The sequence below is a fragment of the Salvelinus alpinus genome, chromosome 6, assembly GCF_045679555.1.
Source record: "Salvelinus alpinus chromosome 6, SLU_Salpinus.1, whole genome shotgun sequence".
Lineage (NCBI taxonomy): Eukaryota > Metazoa > Chordata > Actinopteri > Salmoniformes > Salmonidae > Salvelinus > Salvelinus alpinus.
Window position 1 is genome coordinate 97,103,698 of NC_092091.1, and position 17,281 is coordinate 97,120,978.

General features: G+C 45.0%; 1 protein-coding gene across 1 annotated transcript in view; it reads right to left on the reverse strand.

Moving 5' to 3' along the window:
* The window catches only part of ndst3 (N-deacetylase/N-sulfotransferase (heparan glucosaminyl) 3), a 154,574-nt gene that overhangs the window by 89,185 nt on the left and 48,108 nt on the right, over positions 1-17,281 (reverse strand). The window contains exons 5-8 of the mRNA XM_071408621.1: positions 15,880-15,967; positions 14,467-14,621; positions 13,168-13,353; positions 10,518-10,646 (exon numbers count right to left, since the gene is read on the reverse strand). Coding sequence (XP_071264722.1) covers positions 10,518-10,646; positions 13,168-13,353; positions 14,467-14,621; positions 15,880-15,967 — 558 coding nt within the window. The remainder of the gene's footprint in view (positions 1-10,517; positions 10,647-13,167; positions 13,354-14,466; positions 14,622-15,879; positions 15,968-17,281) is intronic.

Genomic DNA, 17,281 nt, shown 5'->3' on the forward strand with positions numbered 1-17,281 from the left:
GCGGAACACACCCCGCGGAACACCCACCGCGGAACCCCCCGCGGAACCCCCCTTTCCCAGAGCCTTAGCTCCTATATTTATACACACATAGCACTATGTCCATCCCTTATGCAAATGAAGTCTCCCTTCTCAAGTCATTCGCCACCACTATCCTCTAGTTCAAGCTTCCCGCTTGTTCACGCCCAATAACGCCCACATCTGCTCTCAGCTAGACTACAATGGTGGCCGGACCCTCCATCCTAGTGTGTCAGCATAATGTGTCAATGTACTCTTTGTTTTGTTTGCCTTTATTGGAATCAGCAGATTCTGTCTTATAAACCTCTGTTTAGAAGCAGCTGACTATGGATCCCTCTATCTTTAGTGTGTCAGCATAATGTGTCAATGTACTCTTTGTTCAGTTTGCCTTTATTGGAATCAGCAGATTCTGTACTATACGCCTTCTTTTTAGAAGGAGCTGACTATGGGTCCTTTTTATCATTAGTGTGTCAGGTCAGCAGACCATGTGTCTCCCCCTTTCATTAATGTGTCCAATTGTCTTAGGCATATTTCTCTAGTATGTGTCTTATTGGAATTGTCAGACTATATGTCTCTTCTACCATTAGCATCCAGTTGCCTTATGTTACTACTACAAAGAAAATGGGGATTTCCTCACAATTGACTTTTAAACTTTTGAATGGCCTCCTTTACAGACAATTGATGTTAGAACAACAAAAGAATAATGACATTGACATAACAGAAGCAACAGTGAATGCTAGTATAGAAACAACAGACTAATGCACAATCAAGATGTATGGTGGGAGCAGGAAGAGAAGAATGGAATCAGCCGAACAATCCAAAAAGACTGACAAGGTTAGAATCTATGTTCCACCTCAATGTATAACAGAAGCAGGAGAACTGAAGTCTATCTCAATCATAAGGATCAAACCCTTATCGGAGATTGCACTCAGTGGATGGACAGATCACCAAACAAAGGGAGAAGTCGTTTGGGACCCGAAAGGATGTGACCTGACATGAATCAAAGAAAAAGACGAGTAGGTGCTCATCATGAACAAGATTGAACCAGTGGAAGGTGAAGACCTACCCCTGCACCTGAACAGGAAGAACCTGTGACAACAACAAGGGTGGCGGCTGCTGTGACGACCACAGTAGCTACCACTAGATGACATCGACTGCCCTTACCAAGCAGACCACCGTGCCAACAAAGCAATCTGAGACATCAGTCAGGAGAGTTTTTACTGATATTTGAAACTTTCTGATAAACTCTAATGATCTACCTCAAGATAAGAACATTGAAAAAGCAACAGAATTAGATATATCTCATGCTTCATCAAATATGTAATATTTTATCCTTATATTTTTTATACCAAATTTGATCTATTACTTTTATGACAATTGGAGATGTTTGGTCTAGTTAGTTTTTGTTTTTTTTATGTTTCTGATTAGATCTTTTACTCCTATTTCACATTGGAGATGTTTGGTCTAGTTGGTTTATATGCTTCACTTTGTTTTTATTTTTTGTATTTTCTTGTTTATCATAGGTATTTTCTTTTACTATCCCAAAGTCTTATTTGTATCATTTATGTGGCTAAATAGCCCCAGAGGGGGGATTGTAGTAGTAACATAAGGCAACTGGATGCTAATGGTAGAAGAGACATATAGTCTGACAATTCCAATAAGACACATACTAGAGAAATATGCCTAAGACAATTGGACACATTAATGAAAGGGGGAGACACATGGTCTGCTGACCTGACACACTAATGATAAAAAGGACCCATAGTCAGCTCCTTCTAAAAAGAAGGCGTATAGTACAGAATCTGCTGATTCCAATAAAGGCAAACTGAACAAAGAGTACATTGACACATTATGCTGACACACTAAAGATAGAGGGATCCATAGTCAGCTGCTTCTAAACAGAGGTTTATAAGACAGAATCTGCTGATTCCAATAAAGGCAAACAAAACAAAGAGTACATTGACACATTATGCTGACACACTAGGATGGAGGGTCCGGCCACCATTGTAGTCTAGCTGAGAGCAGATGTGGGCGTTATTGGGCGTGAACAAGTAGGAAGCTTGAATACTATGTGTGGATAAATAGAGTAGCTGGAGTTCTGAGGAGGGGGGTTCCGCGGTGGGTGTTCCGCGGTGTGTGTGCCGCGGGGTGTGTTCCGCGGACATTCCAGATTGTGATACAATTTGTATTAAAAATCTTATTTGATTTTAAAAGTTCTGGTAAGCGTTGTATTTGAAAATGATTTTCCACGACAGGTTCAGCAGGACAGTAAGGAGTTAACTCACTGGGTTCAGTAGGACAGTAAGGAGTTAACTCACTGGGTTCAGTAGGACAGTAAGGAGTTAACTCACTGGGTTCAGCAGGACAGTAAGGAGTTAACTCACTGGGTTCAGTAGGACAGTAAGGAGTTAACTCACTGGGTTCAGCAGGACAGTAAGGAGTTAACTCACTGGGTTCAGCAGGACAGTAAGGAGTTAACTCACTGGGTTCAGCAGGACAGTAAGGAGTTAACTCACTGGGTTCAGTAGGACAGTAAGGAGTTAACTCACTGGGTTCAGTAGGACAGTAAGGAGTTAACTCACTGGGTTCAGCAGGACAGTAAGGAGTTAACTCACTGGGTTCAGTAGGACAGTAAGGAGTTAACTCACTGGGTTCAGCAGGACAGTAAGGAGTTAACTCACTGGGTTCAGTAGGACAGTAAGGAGTTAACTCACTGGGTTCAGCAGGACAGTAAGGAGTTAACTCACTGGGTTCAGCAGGACAGTAAGGAGTTAACTCACTGGGTTCAGCAGGACAGTAAGGAGTTAACTCACTGGGTTCAGCAGGACAGTAAGGAGTTAACTCACTGGGTTCAGCAGGACAGTAAGGAGTTAACTCACTGGGTTCAGCAGGACAGTAAGGAGTTAACTCACTGGGTTCAGCAGGACAGTAAGGAGTTAACTCACTGGGTTCAGCAGGACAGTAAGGAGTTAACTCACTGGGTTCAGCAGGACAGTGAGGAGTTAACTCACTGGGTTCAGCAGGACAGTAAGGAGTTAACTCACTGGGTTCAGCAGGACAGTAAGGAGTTAACTCACTGGGTTCAGCAGGACAGTAAGGAGTTAACTCACTGGGTTCAGCAGGACAGTGAGGAGTTAACTCACTGGGTTCAGCAGGACAGTAAGGAGTTAACTCACTGGGTTCAGCAGGACAGTAAGGAGTTAACTCACTGGGTTCAGCAGGACAGTAAGGAGTTAACTCACTGGGTTCAGCAGGACAGTAAGGAGTTAACTCACTGGGTTCAGTAGGACAGTAAGGAGTTAACTCACTGGGTTCAGCAGGACAGTAAGGAGTTAACTCACTGGGTTCAGCAGGACAGTGAGGAGTTAACTCACTGGGTTCAGCAGGACAGTAAGGAGTTAACTCACTGGGTTCAGCAGGACAGTAAGGAGTTAACTCACTGGGTTCAGTAGGACAGTAAGGAGTTAACTCACTGGGTTCAGCAGGACAGTAAGGAGTTAACTCACTGGGTTCAGCAGGACAGTAAGGAGTTAACTCACTGGGTTCAGTAGGACAGTGAGGAGTTAACTCACTGGGTTCAGCAGGACAGTAAGGAGTTAACTCACTGGGTTCAGTAGGACAGTAAGGAGTTAACTCACTGGGTTCAGTAGGACAGTAAGGAGTTAACTCACTGGGTTCAGTAGGACAGTAAGGAGTTAACTCACTGGGTTCAGTAGGACAGTAAGGAGTTAACTCACTGGGTTCAGCAGGAGAGTAAGGAGTTAACTCACTGGGTTCAGCAGGACAGTAAGGAGTTAACTCACTGGGTTCAGCAGGACAGTAAGGAGTTAACTCACTGGGTTCAGCAGGACAGTAAGGAGTTAACTCACTGGGTTCAGTAGGACAGTAAGGAGTTAACTCACTGGGTTCAGTAGGACAGTAAGGAGTTAACTCACTGGGTTCAGTAGGACAGTAAGGAGTTAACTCACTGGGTTCAGCAGGACAGTAAGGAGTTAACTCACTGGGTTCAGTAGGACAGTAAGGAGTTAACTCACTGGGTTCAGTAGGACAGTAAGGAGTTAACTCACTGGGTTCAGCAGGACAGTAAGGAGTTAACTCACTGGGTTCAGTAGGACAGTAAGGAGTTAACTCACTGGGTTCAGCAGGACAGTAAGGAGTTAACTCACTGGGTTCAGCAGGACAGTAAGGAGTTAACTCACTGGGTTCAGTAGGACAGTAAGGAGTTAACTCACTGGGTTCAGTAGGACAGTAAGGAGTTAACTCACTGGGTTCAGTAGGACAGTAAGGAGTTAACTCACTGGGTTCAGTAGGACAGTAAGGAGTTAACTCACTGGGTTCAGCAGGACAGTAAGGAGTTAACTCACTGGGTTCAGCAGGACAGTGAGGAGATAACTCACTGGGTTCAGTAGGACAGTAAGGAGTTAACTCACTGGGTTCAGTAGGACAGTGAGGAGTTAACTCACTGGGTTCAGCAGGACAGTAAGGAGTTAACTCACTGGGTTCAGTAGGACAGTAAGGAGTTAACTCACTGGGTTCAGCAGGACAGTAAGGAGTTAACTCACTGGGTTCAGCAGGACAGTAAGGAGTTAACTCACTGGGTTCAGCAGGACAGTAAGGAGTTAACTCACTGGGTTCAGCAGGACAGTAAGGAGTTAACTCACTGGGTTCAGCAGGACAGTAAGGAGTTAACTCACTGGGTTCAGCAGGACAGTAAGGAGTTAACTCACTGGGTTCAGCAGGACAGTAACGAGTTAACTCACTGGGTTCAGCAGGACAGTAAGGAGTTAACTCACTGGGTTCAGCAGGACAGTAAGGAGTTAACTCACTGGGTTCAGCAGGACAGTAAGGAGTTAACTCACTGGGTTCAGCAGGACAGTGAGGAGTTAACTCACTGGGTTCAGCAGGACAGTAAGGAGTTAACTCACTGGGTTCAGCAGGACAGTAAGGAGTTAACTCACTGGGTTCAGCAGGACAGTGAGGAGTTAACTCACTGGGTTCAGCAGGACAGTAAGGAGTTAACTCACTGGGTTCAGCAGGACAGTAAGGAGTTAACTCACTGGGTTCAGCAGGACAGTAAGGAGTTAACTCACTGGGTTCAGCAGGACAGTGAGGAGTTAACTCACTGGGTTCAGCAGGACAGTAAGGAGTTAACTCACTGGGTTCAGCAGGACAGTGAGGAGTTAACTCACTGGGTTCAGCAGGACAGTAAGGAGTTAACTCACTGGGTTCAGCAGGACAGTAAGGAGTTAACTCACTGGGTTCAGCAGGACAGTAAGGAGTTAACTCACTGGGTTCAGCAGGACAGTGAGGAGTTAACTCACTGGGTTCAGTAGGACAGTAAGGAGTTAACTCACTGGGTTCAGCAGGACAGTAAGGAGTTAACTCACTGGGTTCAGTAGGACAGTAAGGAGTTAACTCACTGGGTTCAGCAGGACAGTAAGGAGTTAACTCACTGGGTTCAGCAGGACAGTAAGGAGTTAACTCACTGGGTTCAGCAGGACAGTAAGGAGTTAACTCACTGGGTTCAGCAGGACAGTGAGGAGTTAACTCACTGGGTTCAGCAGGACAGTAAGGAGTTAACTCACTGGGTTCAGCAGGACAGTGAGGAGTTAACTCACTGGGTTCAGCAGGACAGTGAGGAGTTAACTCACTGGGTTCAGTAGGACAGTAAGGAGTTAACTCACTGGGTTCAGCAGGACAGTAAGGAGTTAACTCACTGGGTTCAGCAGGACAGTAAGGAGTTAACTCACTGGGTTCAGCAGGACAGTAAGGAGTTAACTCACTGGGTTCAGTAGGACAGTAAGGAGTTAACTCACTGGGTTCAGCAGGACAGTGAGGAGTTAACTCACTGGGTTCAGCAGGACAGTAAGGAGTTAACTCACTGGGTTCAGCAGGACAGTAAGGAGTTAACTCACTGGGTTCAGCAGGACAGTAAGGAGTTAACTCACTGGGTTCAGTAGGACAGTAAGGAGTTAACTCACTGGGTTCAGTAGGACAGTAAGGAGTTAACTCACTGGGTTCAGCAGGACAGTAAGGAGTTAACTCACTGGGTTCAGCAGGACAGTAAGGAGTTAACTCACTGGGTTCAGCAGGACAGTAAGGAGTTAACTCACTGGGTTCAGCAGGACAGTGAGGAGATAACTCACTGGGTTCAGTAGGACAGTAAGGAGTTAACTCACTGGGTTCAGTAGGACAGTGAGGAGTTAACTCACTGGGTTCAGCAGGACAGTAAGGAGTTAACTCACTGGGTTCAGTAGGACAGTAAGGAGTTAACTCACTGGGTTCAGCAGGACAGTAAGGAGTTAACTCACTGGGTTCAGCAGGACAGTAAGGAGTTAACTCACTGGGTTCAGCAGGACAGTAAGGAGTTAACTCACTGGGTTCAGCAGGACAGTAAGGAGTTAACTCACTGGGTTCAGCAGGACAGTAAGGAGTTAACTCACTGGGTTCAGCAGGACAGTAAGGAGTTAACTCACTGGGTTCAGCAGGACAGTAAGGAGTTAACTCACTGGGTTCAGCAGGACAGTAAGGAGTTAACTCACTGGGTTCAGCAGGACAGTAAGGAGTTAACTCACTGGGTTCAGCAGGACAGTAAGGAGTTAACTCACTGGGTTCAGCAGGACAGTGAGGAGTTAACTCACTGGGTTCAGCAGGACAGTAAGGAGTTAACTCACTGGGTTCAGCAGGACAGTAAGGAGTTAACTCACTGGGTTCAGCAGGACAGTGAGGAGTTAACTCACTGGGTTCAGCAGGACAGTAAGGAGTTAACTCACTGGGTTCAGCAGGACAGTAAGGAGTTAACTCACTGGGTTCAGCAGGACAGTAAGGAGTTAACTCACTGGGTTCAGCAGGACAGTGAGGAGTTAACTCACTGGGTTCAGCAGGACAGTAAGGAGTTAACTCACTGGGTTCAGCAGGACAGTGAGGAGTTAACTCACTGGGTTCAGCAGGACAGTAAGGAGTTAACTCACTGGGTTCAGCAGGACAGTGAGGAGTTAACTCACTGGGTTCAGCAGGACAGTAAGGAGTTAACTCACTGGGTTCAGTAGGACAGTAAGGAGTTAACTCACTGGGTTCAGCAGGACAGTAAGGAGTTAACTCACTGGGTTCAGTAGGACAGTGAGGAGTTAACTCACTGGGTTCAGTAGGACAGTAAGGAGTTAACTCACTGGGTTCAGTAGGACAGTAAGGAGTTAACTCACTGGGTTCAGCAGGACAGTAAGGAGTTAACTCACTGGGTTCAGTAGGACAGTAAGGAGTTAACTCACTGGGTTCAGCAGGACAGTAAGGAGTTAACTCACTGGGTTCAGCAGGACAGTAAGGAGTTAACTCACTGGGTTCAGCAGGACAGTAAGGAGTTAACTCACTGGGTTCAGCAGGACAGTGAGGAGTTAACTCACTGGGTTCAGCAGGACAGTAAGGAGTTAACTCACTGGGTTCAGCAGGACAGTAAGGAGTTAACTCACTGGGTTCAGCAGGACAGTGAGGAGTTAACTCACTGGGTTCAGTAGGACAGTAAGGAGTTAACTCACTGGGTTCAGTAGGACAGTAAGGAGTTAACTCACTGGGTTCAGTAGGACAGTAAGGAGTTAACTCACTGGGTTCAGCAGGACAGTGAGGAGTTAACTCACTGGGTTCAGCAGGACAGTAAGGAGTTAACTCACTGGGTTCAGCAGGACAGTAAGGAGTTAACTCACTGGGTTCAGCAGGACAGTAAGGAGTTAACTCACTGGGTTCAGTAGGACAGTAAGGAGTTAACTCACTGGGTTCAGTAGGACAGTAAGGAGTTAACTCACTGGGTTCAGCAGGACAGTAAGGAGTTAACTCACTGGGTTCAGCAGGACAGTAAGGAGTTAACTCACTGGGTTCAGTAGGACAGTAAGGAGTTAACTCACTGGGTTCAGCAGGACAGTAAGGAGTTAACTCACTGGGTTCAGCAGGACAGTGAGGAGTTAACTCACTGGGTTCAGCAGGACAGTAAGGAGTTAACTCACTGGGTTCAGCAGGACAGTAAGGAGTTAACTCACTGGGTTCAGTAGGACAGTAAGGAGTTAACTCACTGGGTTCAGCAGGACAGTGAGGAGTTAACTCACTGGGTTCAGCAGGACAGTGAGGAGTTAACTCACTGGGTTCAGCAGGACAGTAAGGAGTTAACTCACTGGGTTCAGCAGGACAGTGAGGAGTTAACTCACTGGGTTCAGCAGGACAGTAAGGAGTTAACTCACTGGGTTCAGCAGGACAGTGAGGAGTTAACTCACTGGGTTCAGCAGGACAGTAAGGAGTTAACTCACTGGGTTCAGCAGGACAGTGAGGAGTTAACTCACTGGGTTCAGTAGGACAGTAAGGAGTTAACTCACTGGGTTCAGCAGGACAGTAAGGAGTTAACTCACTGGGTTCAGTAGGACAGTAAGGAGTTAACTCACTGGGTTCAGCAGGACAGTAAGGAGTTAACTCACTGGGTTCAGTAGGACAGTAAGGAGTTAACTCACTGGGTTCAGCAGGACAGTAAGGAGTTAACTCACTGGGTTCAGCAGGACAGTAAGGAGTTAACTCACTGGGTTCAGCAGGACAGTAAGGAGTTAACTCACTGGGTTCAGCAGGACAGTGAGGAGTTAACTCACTGGGTTCAGTAGGACAGTAAGGAGTTAACTCACTGGGTTCAGTAGGACAGTAAGGAGTTAACTCACTGGGTTCAGCAGGACAGTAAGGAGTTAACTCACTGGGTTCAGCAGGACAGTGAGGAGTTAACTCACTGGGTTCAGTAGGACAGTGAGGAGTTAACTCACTGGGTTCAGCAGGACAGTAAGGAGTTAACTCACTGGGTTCAGTAGGACAGTAAGGAGTTAACTCACTGGGTTCAGTAGGACAGTAAGGAGTTAACTCACTGGGTTCAGTAGGACAGTAAGGAGTTAACTCACTGGGTTCAGCAGGACAGTGAGGAGTTAACTCACTGGGTTCAGCAGGACAGTAAGGAGTTAACTCACTGGGTTCAGCAGGACAGTAAGGAGTTAACTCACTGGGTTCAGCAGGACAGTAAGGAGTTAACTCACTGGGTTCAGTAGGACAGTAAGGAGTTAACTCACTGGGTTCAGTAGGACAGTAAGGAGTTAACTCACTGGGTTCAGCAGGACAGTAAGGAGTTAACTCACTGGGTTCAGCAGGACAGTAAGGAGTTAACTCACTGGGTTCAGTAGGACAGTAAGGAGTTAACTCACTGGGTTCAGCAGGACAGTAAGGAGTTAACTCACTGGGTTCAGCAGGACAGTGAGGAGTTAACTCACTGGGTTCAGCAGGACAGTAAGGAGTTAACTCACTGGGTTCAGCAGGACAGTAAGGAGTTAACTCACTGGGTTCAGTAGGACAGTAAGGAGTTAACTCACTGGGTTCAGCAGGACAGTAAGGAGTTAACTCACTGGGTTCAGCAGGACAGTAAGGAGTTAACTCACTGGGTTCAGTAGGACAGTAAGGAGATAACTCACTGGGTTCAGCAGGACAGTAAGGAGTTAACTCACTGGGTTCAGTAGGACAGTAAGGAGTTAACTCACTGGGTTCAGCAGGACAGTAAGGAGTTAACTCACTGGGTTCAGCAGGACAGTAAGGAGTTAACTCACTGGGTTCAGCAGGACAGTAAGGAGTTAACTCACTGGGTTCAGCAGGACAGTAAGGAGTTAACTCACTGGGTTCAGTAGGACAGTAAGGAGTTAACTCACTGGGTTCAGCAGGACAGTAAGGAGTTAACTCACTGGGTTCAGTAGGACAGTAAGGAGTTAACTCACTGGGTTCAGCAGGACAGTAAGGAGTTAACTCACTGGGTTCAGTAGGACAGTAAGGAGTTAACTCACTGGGTTCAGTAGGACAGTAAGGAGTTAACTCACTGGGTTCAGTAGGACAGTAAGGAGTTAACTCACTGGGTTCAGCAGGACAGTGAGGAGTTAACTCACTGGGTTCAGCAGGACAGTGAGGAGTTAACTCACTGGGTTCAGTAGGACAGTAAGGAGTTAACTCACTGGGTTCAGCAGGACAGTAAGGAGTTAACTCACTGGGTTCAGCAGGACAGTAAGGAGTTAACTCACTGGGTTCAGTAGGACAGTAAGGAGTTAACTCACTGGGTTCAGTAGGACAGTAAGGAGTTAACTCACTGGGTTCAGCAGGACAGTAAGGAGTTAACTCACTGGGTTCAGCAGGACAGTAAGGAGTTAACTCACTGGGTTCAGCAGGACAGTAAGGAGTTAACTCACTGGGTTCAGCAGGACAGTAAGGAGTTAACTCACTGGGTTCAGCAGGACAGTAAGGAGTTAACTCACTGGGTTCAGCAGGACAGTAAGGAGTTAACTCACTGGGTTCAGCAGGACAGTGAGGAGTTAACTCACTGGGTTCAGCAGGACAGTAAGGAGTTAACTCACTGGGTTCAGCAGGACAGTAAGGAGTTAACTCACTGGGTTCAGCAGGACAGTAAGGAGTTAACTCACTGGGTTCAGCAGGACAGTAAGGAGTTAACTCACTGGGTTCAGCAGGACAGTGAGGAACAGTTCTCCTCCCATTATGCTGTTGTCCAGCTCTTTAGGTCCTCCAGGATAGTCCTTATAGTGAATGGTGTGTGTGAACAACCCACACGTCTGACGAGGCAGCACCTACACACACACACACACACACACACACACACACACACACACACACACACACACACACACACACACACACACACACACACACACACACACACACACACACACACACACACACACACACACACACACACACACACACACACACACACACACAAGGAGAGACACGTACAAAAAAACACAGAAATGTCAATTGAAACTCATTGTTTGATTGAAAATCGTTGATTGAAACCAAAAGAATCTTTATGGAAAGGAGGAGAGGAAAAGAGGAGAGGTTAAGGGAGGAGAGGAGAGGAGAAGAGGAGAGGTTAAGGGAGGAGAGGAGAGGAGAAGAGGAGAGGTTAAGGGAGGAGAGGAGAGGAGAGGAGAAGAGGAGAGGTTAAGGGAGGAGAGGAGAGGAGAGGAGAAGAGGAGAGGTTAAGGGAGGAGAGGAGAGGTTAACGGAGGAGAGGAGAGGAGAGGTTAAGGGAGGAGAGGAGAGGTTAAGGGAGGAGAGGAGAGGTTAACGGAGGAGAGGAGAGGTTAAGGGAGGAGAGGAGAGGTTAACGGAGGAGAGGAGAGGAGAGGTTAACGGAGGAGAGGAGAGGAGAGGTTAAGGGAGGAGAGGAGAGGTTAAGGGAGGAGAGGAGAGGTTAACGGAGGAGAGGAGAGGTTAAGGGAGAAGAGGAGAGGTTAAGGGAGGAGAGGAGAGGAGAAGAGGAAAGGTTAAGGGAGGAGAGGAGAGGAGAGGAGAAGAGGAGAGGTTAAGGGAGGAGAGGAGAGGTTAAGGGAGAAGAGGAGAGGTTAAGGGAGGAGAGGAGAGGTTAAGGGAGAAGAGGAGAGGTTAAGGGAGGAGAGGAGAGGAGAAGAGGAGAGGTTACGGGAGGAGAGGAGAGGAGAGGAGAAGAGGAGAGGTTAAGGGAGGAGAGGAGAGGAGAAGAGGAGAGGTTACGGGAGGAGAGGAGAGGAGAGGAGAAGAGGAGAGGTTAAGGGAGGAGAGGAGAGGAGAAGAGGAGAGGTTACGGGAGGAGAGGAGAGGAGAGGAGAAGAGGAGAGGTTAAGGGAGGAGAGGAGAGGAGAAGAGGAGAGGTTACGGGAGGAGAGGAGAGGTTAAGGGAGGAGAGAGGAAGAGAGGAGAGGAGAGGAGGGGATTCTAACGTAATCTATATAACAGAGGTATAGAAATACAGACAGCTTTAGTTATAAACCAACAGTCCACTAGAAAACACACACACACACACACACACACACACACACACACACACACACACACACACACACACACACACACACACACACACACACACACACACACACACACACACACACACACACACACACACACACACACACACACACACACACACATAAATGTCTGAGTGTTCTAAATGTCTGAGTGTTCTAAATGTCTGAGTGTTCTAATTGTCTGATTGTTCTAAATGTTCTGAGTGTTCTAAATGTTCTGAGTGTCTAAATGTTCTGAGTGTTCTAAATGTCTGAGTGTTCTAAATGGTCTGAGTGTTCTAAATGGTCTGAGTGTTCTAAATGTTCTGAGTGTTCTAAATGTTCTGAGTGTTCTAAATGTTCTGAGTGTTCTAAATGTCTGAGTGTTCTAAATGTTCTGAGTGTTCTAAATGTTCTGAGTGTTCTAAATGTTCTGAGTGTTCTAAATGTCTGAGTGTTCTAAATGTTCTGAGTGTTCTAAATGTCTGAGTGTTCTAAATGTCTGAGTGTTCTAAATGTTCTGAGTGTTATAAATGTTCTGAGTGTTCTAAATGTCTGAGTGTTCTAAATGTTCAGAGTGTTCTAAATGTTCTGAGTGTTCAAAATGTCTGAGTGTTCTAAATGTTGTGAGTGTTATAAATGTCTGAGTGTTCTAAATGTCTGAGTGTTCTAATTGTCTGATTGTTCTAAATGTTCTGAGTGTTCTAAATGTCTGAGTGTTCTAAATGTTCTGAGTGTTCTAAATGTTCTGAGTGTTCTAAATGTTCTGAGTGTTCTAAATGTTCCGAGTGTTCCAAATGTTCCGAGTGTTCCAAATGTTCCGAGTGTTCTAAATGTTCCGAGTGTTCTAAATGTTTTCAGTGTTCTAAATGTTCTGGGTGTTCTAAATGGTCTGGGTGTTCTAAATGTTCTGAGTGTTCTAAATGTTCCGAGTGTTCTAAATGTTCCGAGTGTTCTAAATGTTCCGAGTGTTCTAAATGTTCCGAGTGTTCTAAATGTTTTCAGTGTTCTAAATGTTCTGGGTGTTCTAAATGGTCTGGGTGTTCTAAATGTTCCGGGTGTTCTAAATGTTCCGGGTGTTCTAAATGTTCTGGGTGTTCTAAATGTTCCGAGTGTTCCGAGTGTTCTAAATGTTCTGGGTGTTCTAAATGTTCTGGGTGTTCTAAATGTTCCGGGTGTTTATAACAAATGGGGTGAATACTTATTGATTCAAGATTTTCACCTTTTTCATTTTTTATTAATTTAGAAACATTTGGAAAAACATAATTACACTTTGAGATTATGGGGTATTGTGTGTAGGCCAATGACAAAAAAAACTCCTCACCATAATATCCTTGTGTATAAATCCTTTGCGGTATCTAGCAGGTTTGAGGTGAGGGTATTCCTCAGTAGATGTGACCCTGATGTCCCACACCTTCCTCCAGGTCTCATACAGCTGGAGATGAACAGGGTAGACTCCGGAATGGTGAGGAGCAACAGCATAACCCTGGTCTACTGGAACACCATGCTCCTACAGGAGAGAGAGATGAACAGGGTAGACTCCTGAATGGTGAGGAGCAACTGCATAACCCTGGTCTACTGGAACACCATGCTCCTACAGGAGAGAGAGATGAACAGGGTAGACTCCTGAATGGTGAGGAGCAACAGCATAACCCTGGTCTACTGGAACACCATGCTCCTACAGGAGAGAGAGATGAACAGGGTAGACTCCTGAATGGTGAGGAGCAACAGCATAACCCTGGTCTACTGGAACACCATGCTCCTACAGGAGAGAGAGATGAACAGGGTAGACTCCTGAATGGTGAGGAGCAACAGCATAACCCTGGTCTACTGGAACACCATGCTCCTACAGGAGAGAGAGATGAACAGGGTAGACTCCTGAATGGTGAGGAGCAACAGCATAACCCTGGTCTACTGGAACACCATGCTCCTACAGGAGAGAGAGATGAACAGGGTAGACTCCTGAATGGTGAGGAGCAACAGCATAACCCTGGTCTACTGGAACACCATGCTCCTACAGGAGACAGAGATGAACAGGGTAGACTCCTGAATGGTGAGGAGCAACAGCATAACCCTGGTCTACTGGAACACCATGCTCCTACAGGAGAGAGAGATGGACAGGGTAGACTCCTGAATGGTGAGGAGCAACAGCATAACCCTGGTCTACTGGAACACCATGCTCCTACAGGAGAGAGAGATGAACAGGGTAGACTCCTGAATGGTGAGGAGCAACAGCATAACCCTGGTCACCATGCTCCTACAGGAGAGAGAGATGAACAGGGTAGACTCCTGAATGGTGAGGAGCAACAGCATAACCCTGGTCTACTGGAACACCATGCTCCTACAGGGGGGGAGAGAGAGAGAGAGAGAGAGAGAGAGAGAGAGAGAGAGAGAGAGAGAGAGAGAGAGAGAGAGAGAGAGAGAGAGAGAGAGAGAGAGAGAGAGAGAGAGAGACTAAAGGAAGAATCACATAACGGTGGCTTTTAATGAGTTTTATTCTGTTTGAAAATGACAACAAAAAGCTGTTGAAGTCTGAATAAGACGAGTAATATTCACACCAGGCTGTGTGTTTGTGTTTGTGTTTGTGTGTGTGTGTGTGTGTGTGTGTGTGTGTGTGTCTCACCAGAGCGAAGTCCTTGTTGAGTACCATCTGCTCCAGCAGAGAGGTGAGGTTGTTGAAGAGGTGTGGCTGCATGTGGCTGTACATGTGAGGGAACCACCAGAACTCTGATACAGAACCGAGCAGCACATCGTCACCCTCATCCTCTTCCTCTGTACCTGGAAACCAACACAGAGTAGTTATAGGACTGGTTCTGACAGTAGTTATATGACTGGTTCTGACAGTAGTTATATGACTGGTTCTGACTGGTTCTGACAGTAGTTATATGACTGGTTCTGTTAGTAGTTATATGACTGGTTCTGACAGTAGTTATATGACTGGTTCTGACTGGTTCTGACTGGTTCTGTCAGTAGTTATATGACTGGTTCTGACTGGTTCTTACTGGTTCTGTCAGTAGTTATAGGACTGGTTCTGACAGTAGTTATATGACTGGTTCTGTTAGTAGTTATATGACTAGTTCTGACTGGTTCTGACAGTAGTTATAGGACTGGTTCTGTCAGTAGTTATATGACTGGTTCTGACTGGTTCTGTCAGTAGTTATAGGACTGGTTCTGACTGGTTCTGTCAGTAGTTATATGACTGGTTCTGTCAGTAGTTATAGGACTGGTTCTGTCAGTAGTTATATGACTGGTTCTGACTGGTTCTGTCAGTAGTTATAGGACTGGTTCTGACTGGTTCTGTCAGTAGTTATAGGACTGGTTCTGACTGGTTCTGACAGTAGTTATATGACTGGTTCTGTCAGTAGTTATGTGCCTGGTTCTGACTGGTTCTGTCAGTAGTTATATGACTGGTTCTGTCAGTAGTTATATGACTGGTTCTGACAGTAGTTATATGACTGGTTCTGTTAGTAGTTAAATGACTGGTTCTGACTGGTTCTGACATTAGTTATATGACTGGTTCTGACAGTAGTTATATGACTGGTTCTGACAGTAGTTAAATGACTGGTTCTGTTAGTAGTTATATGACTGGTTCTGACTGGTTCTGACAGTAGGTATATGACTGGTTCTGACTGGTTCTGACAGTAGTTATATGACTGGTTCTGACAGTAGTTATATGACTGGTTCTGACTGGTTCTGACAGTAGTTATATGACTGGTTCTGTCAGTAGTTATATGACTGGTTCTGTCAGTAGTTATATGACTGGTTCTGTCAGTAGTTATAGGACTGGTTCTGACTGGTTCTGACAGTAGTTATATGACTGGTTCTGACTGGTTCTGTCAGTAGTTATATGACTGGTTCTGTCAGTAGTTATATGACTGGTTCTGACAGTAGTTATATGACTGGTTCTGACTGGTTCTGTCGGTAGTAATATGACTGGTTCTGACTGGTTCTGGCAGTAGTTATATAATTGGTTCTGTTAGTAGTTAAATGACTGGTTCTGTTAGTAGTTAAATGGCTGGTTCTGACAGTACTGTACCTGTGTGGTAGAACTTCCCAGAGAAGCCCAGATTAAAGGTGAAGTTGGTGATTTGAGATCTCAGCTGGTTCTGAGTGTCCAGGAGGGCCTGGAGAAAGAGGGAGAGAGTTGTGTTCCATTTGTTCTGTGATCTATTCTAAATGTTCTGAGTGTTCTAAATGTTGAGTGTTCTAAATGTCTGAGTGTTCTAAATGTCTGAGTGTTCTAAATGTCTGTGTGTTCTAAATGTCTGAGTGTTCTAAATGTCTGAGTGTTCTAAATGTCTGAGTGTTCTAAATGTCTGAGTGTTCTAAATGTCTGAGTGTTCTAAATGTTCTGAGTGTTCTAAATGTCTGAGTGTTCTAAATGTCTGAGTGTTATAAATGTTCTGAGTGTTCTAAATGTCTGAGTGTTATAAATGTTCTGAGTGTTCTAAATGTCTGAGTGTTCTAAATGTCTGAGTGTTCTAAATGTCTGAGTGTTCTAAATGTTCTGAGTGTTCTAAATGTCTGAGTGTTCTAAATGTCTGAGTGTTATAAATGTTCTGAGTGTTCTAAATGTTGAGTGTTCTAAATGTCTGTGTGTTCTAAATGTCTGTGTGTTCTAAATGTCTGAGTGTTCTAAATGTTGAGTGTTCTAAATGTCTGAGTGTTCTAAATGTCTGTGTGTTCTAAATGTTCTGAGTGTTCTAAATGTCTGAGTGTTCTAAATGTCTGAGTGTTCTAAATGTCTGAGTGTTCTAAATGTCTGAGTGTTCTAAATGTCTGAGTGTTCTAAATGTCTGAGTGTTCTAAATGTCTGAGTGTTCTAAATGTCTGAGTGTTCTAAATGTCTGAGTGTTCTAAATGGTCTGAGTGTTCTAACTGTTCTGAGTGTTCTAAATGTTGAGTGTTCTAAATGTCTGAGTGTTCTAAATGTCTGAGTGTTCTAAATGTTCAGATTGTTCTAAATGTTCTGAGTGTTCTAAATGTCTGAGTGTTCTAAATGTCTGAGTGTTATAAATGTTCTGAGTGTTCTAAATGTCTGAGTGTTCTAAATGTCTGAGTGATCTAACTGTTCTGAGTGTTCTAAATGTCTGTGTGTTCTAAATGTCTGAGTGTTATAAATGTTCTGAGTGTTCTAAATGTCTGAGTGTTATAAATGTCTGAGTGTTCTAAATGTTCTGAGTGTTCTAAATGTCTGAGTGTTCTAAATGTCTGAGTGTTCTAAATGTCTGAGTGTTCTAAATGTCTGAGTGTTCTAAATGTCTGAGTGTTATAAATGTTCTGAGTGTTATAAATGTTGAGTGTTCTAAATGTCTGTGTGTTCTAAATGTCTGTGTGTTCTAAATGTCTGAGTGTTCTAAATGTTGAGTGTTCTAAATGTCTAAGTGTTCTAAATGTCTGTGTGTTCTAAATGTTCTGAGTGTTCTAAATGTTGAGTG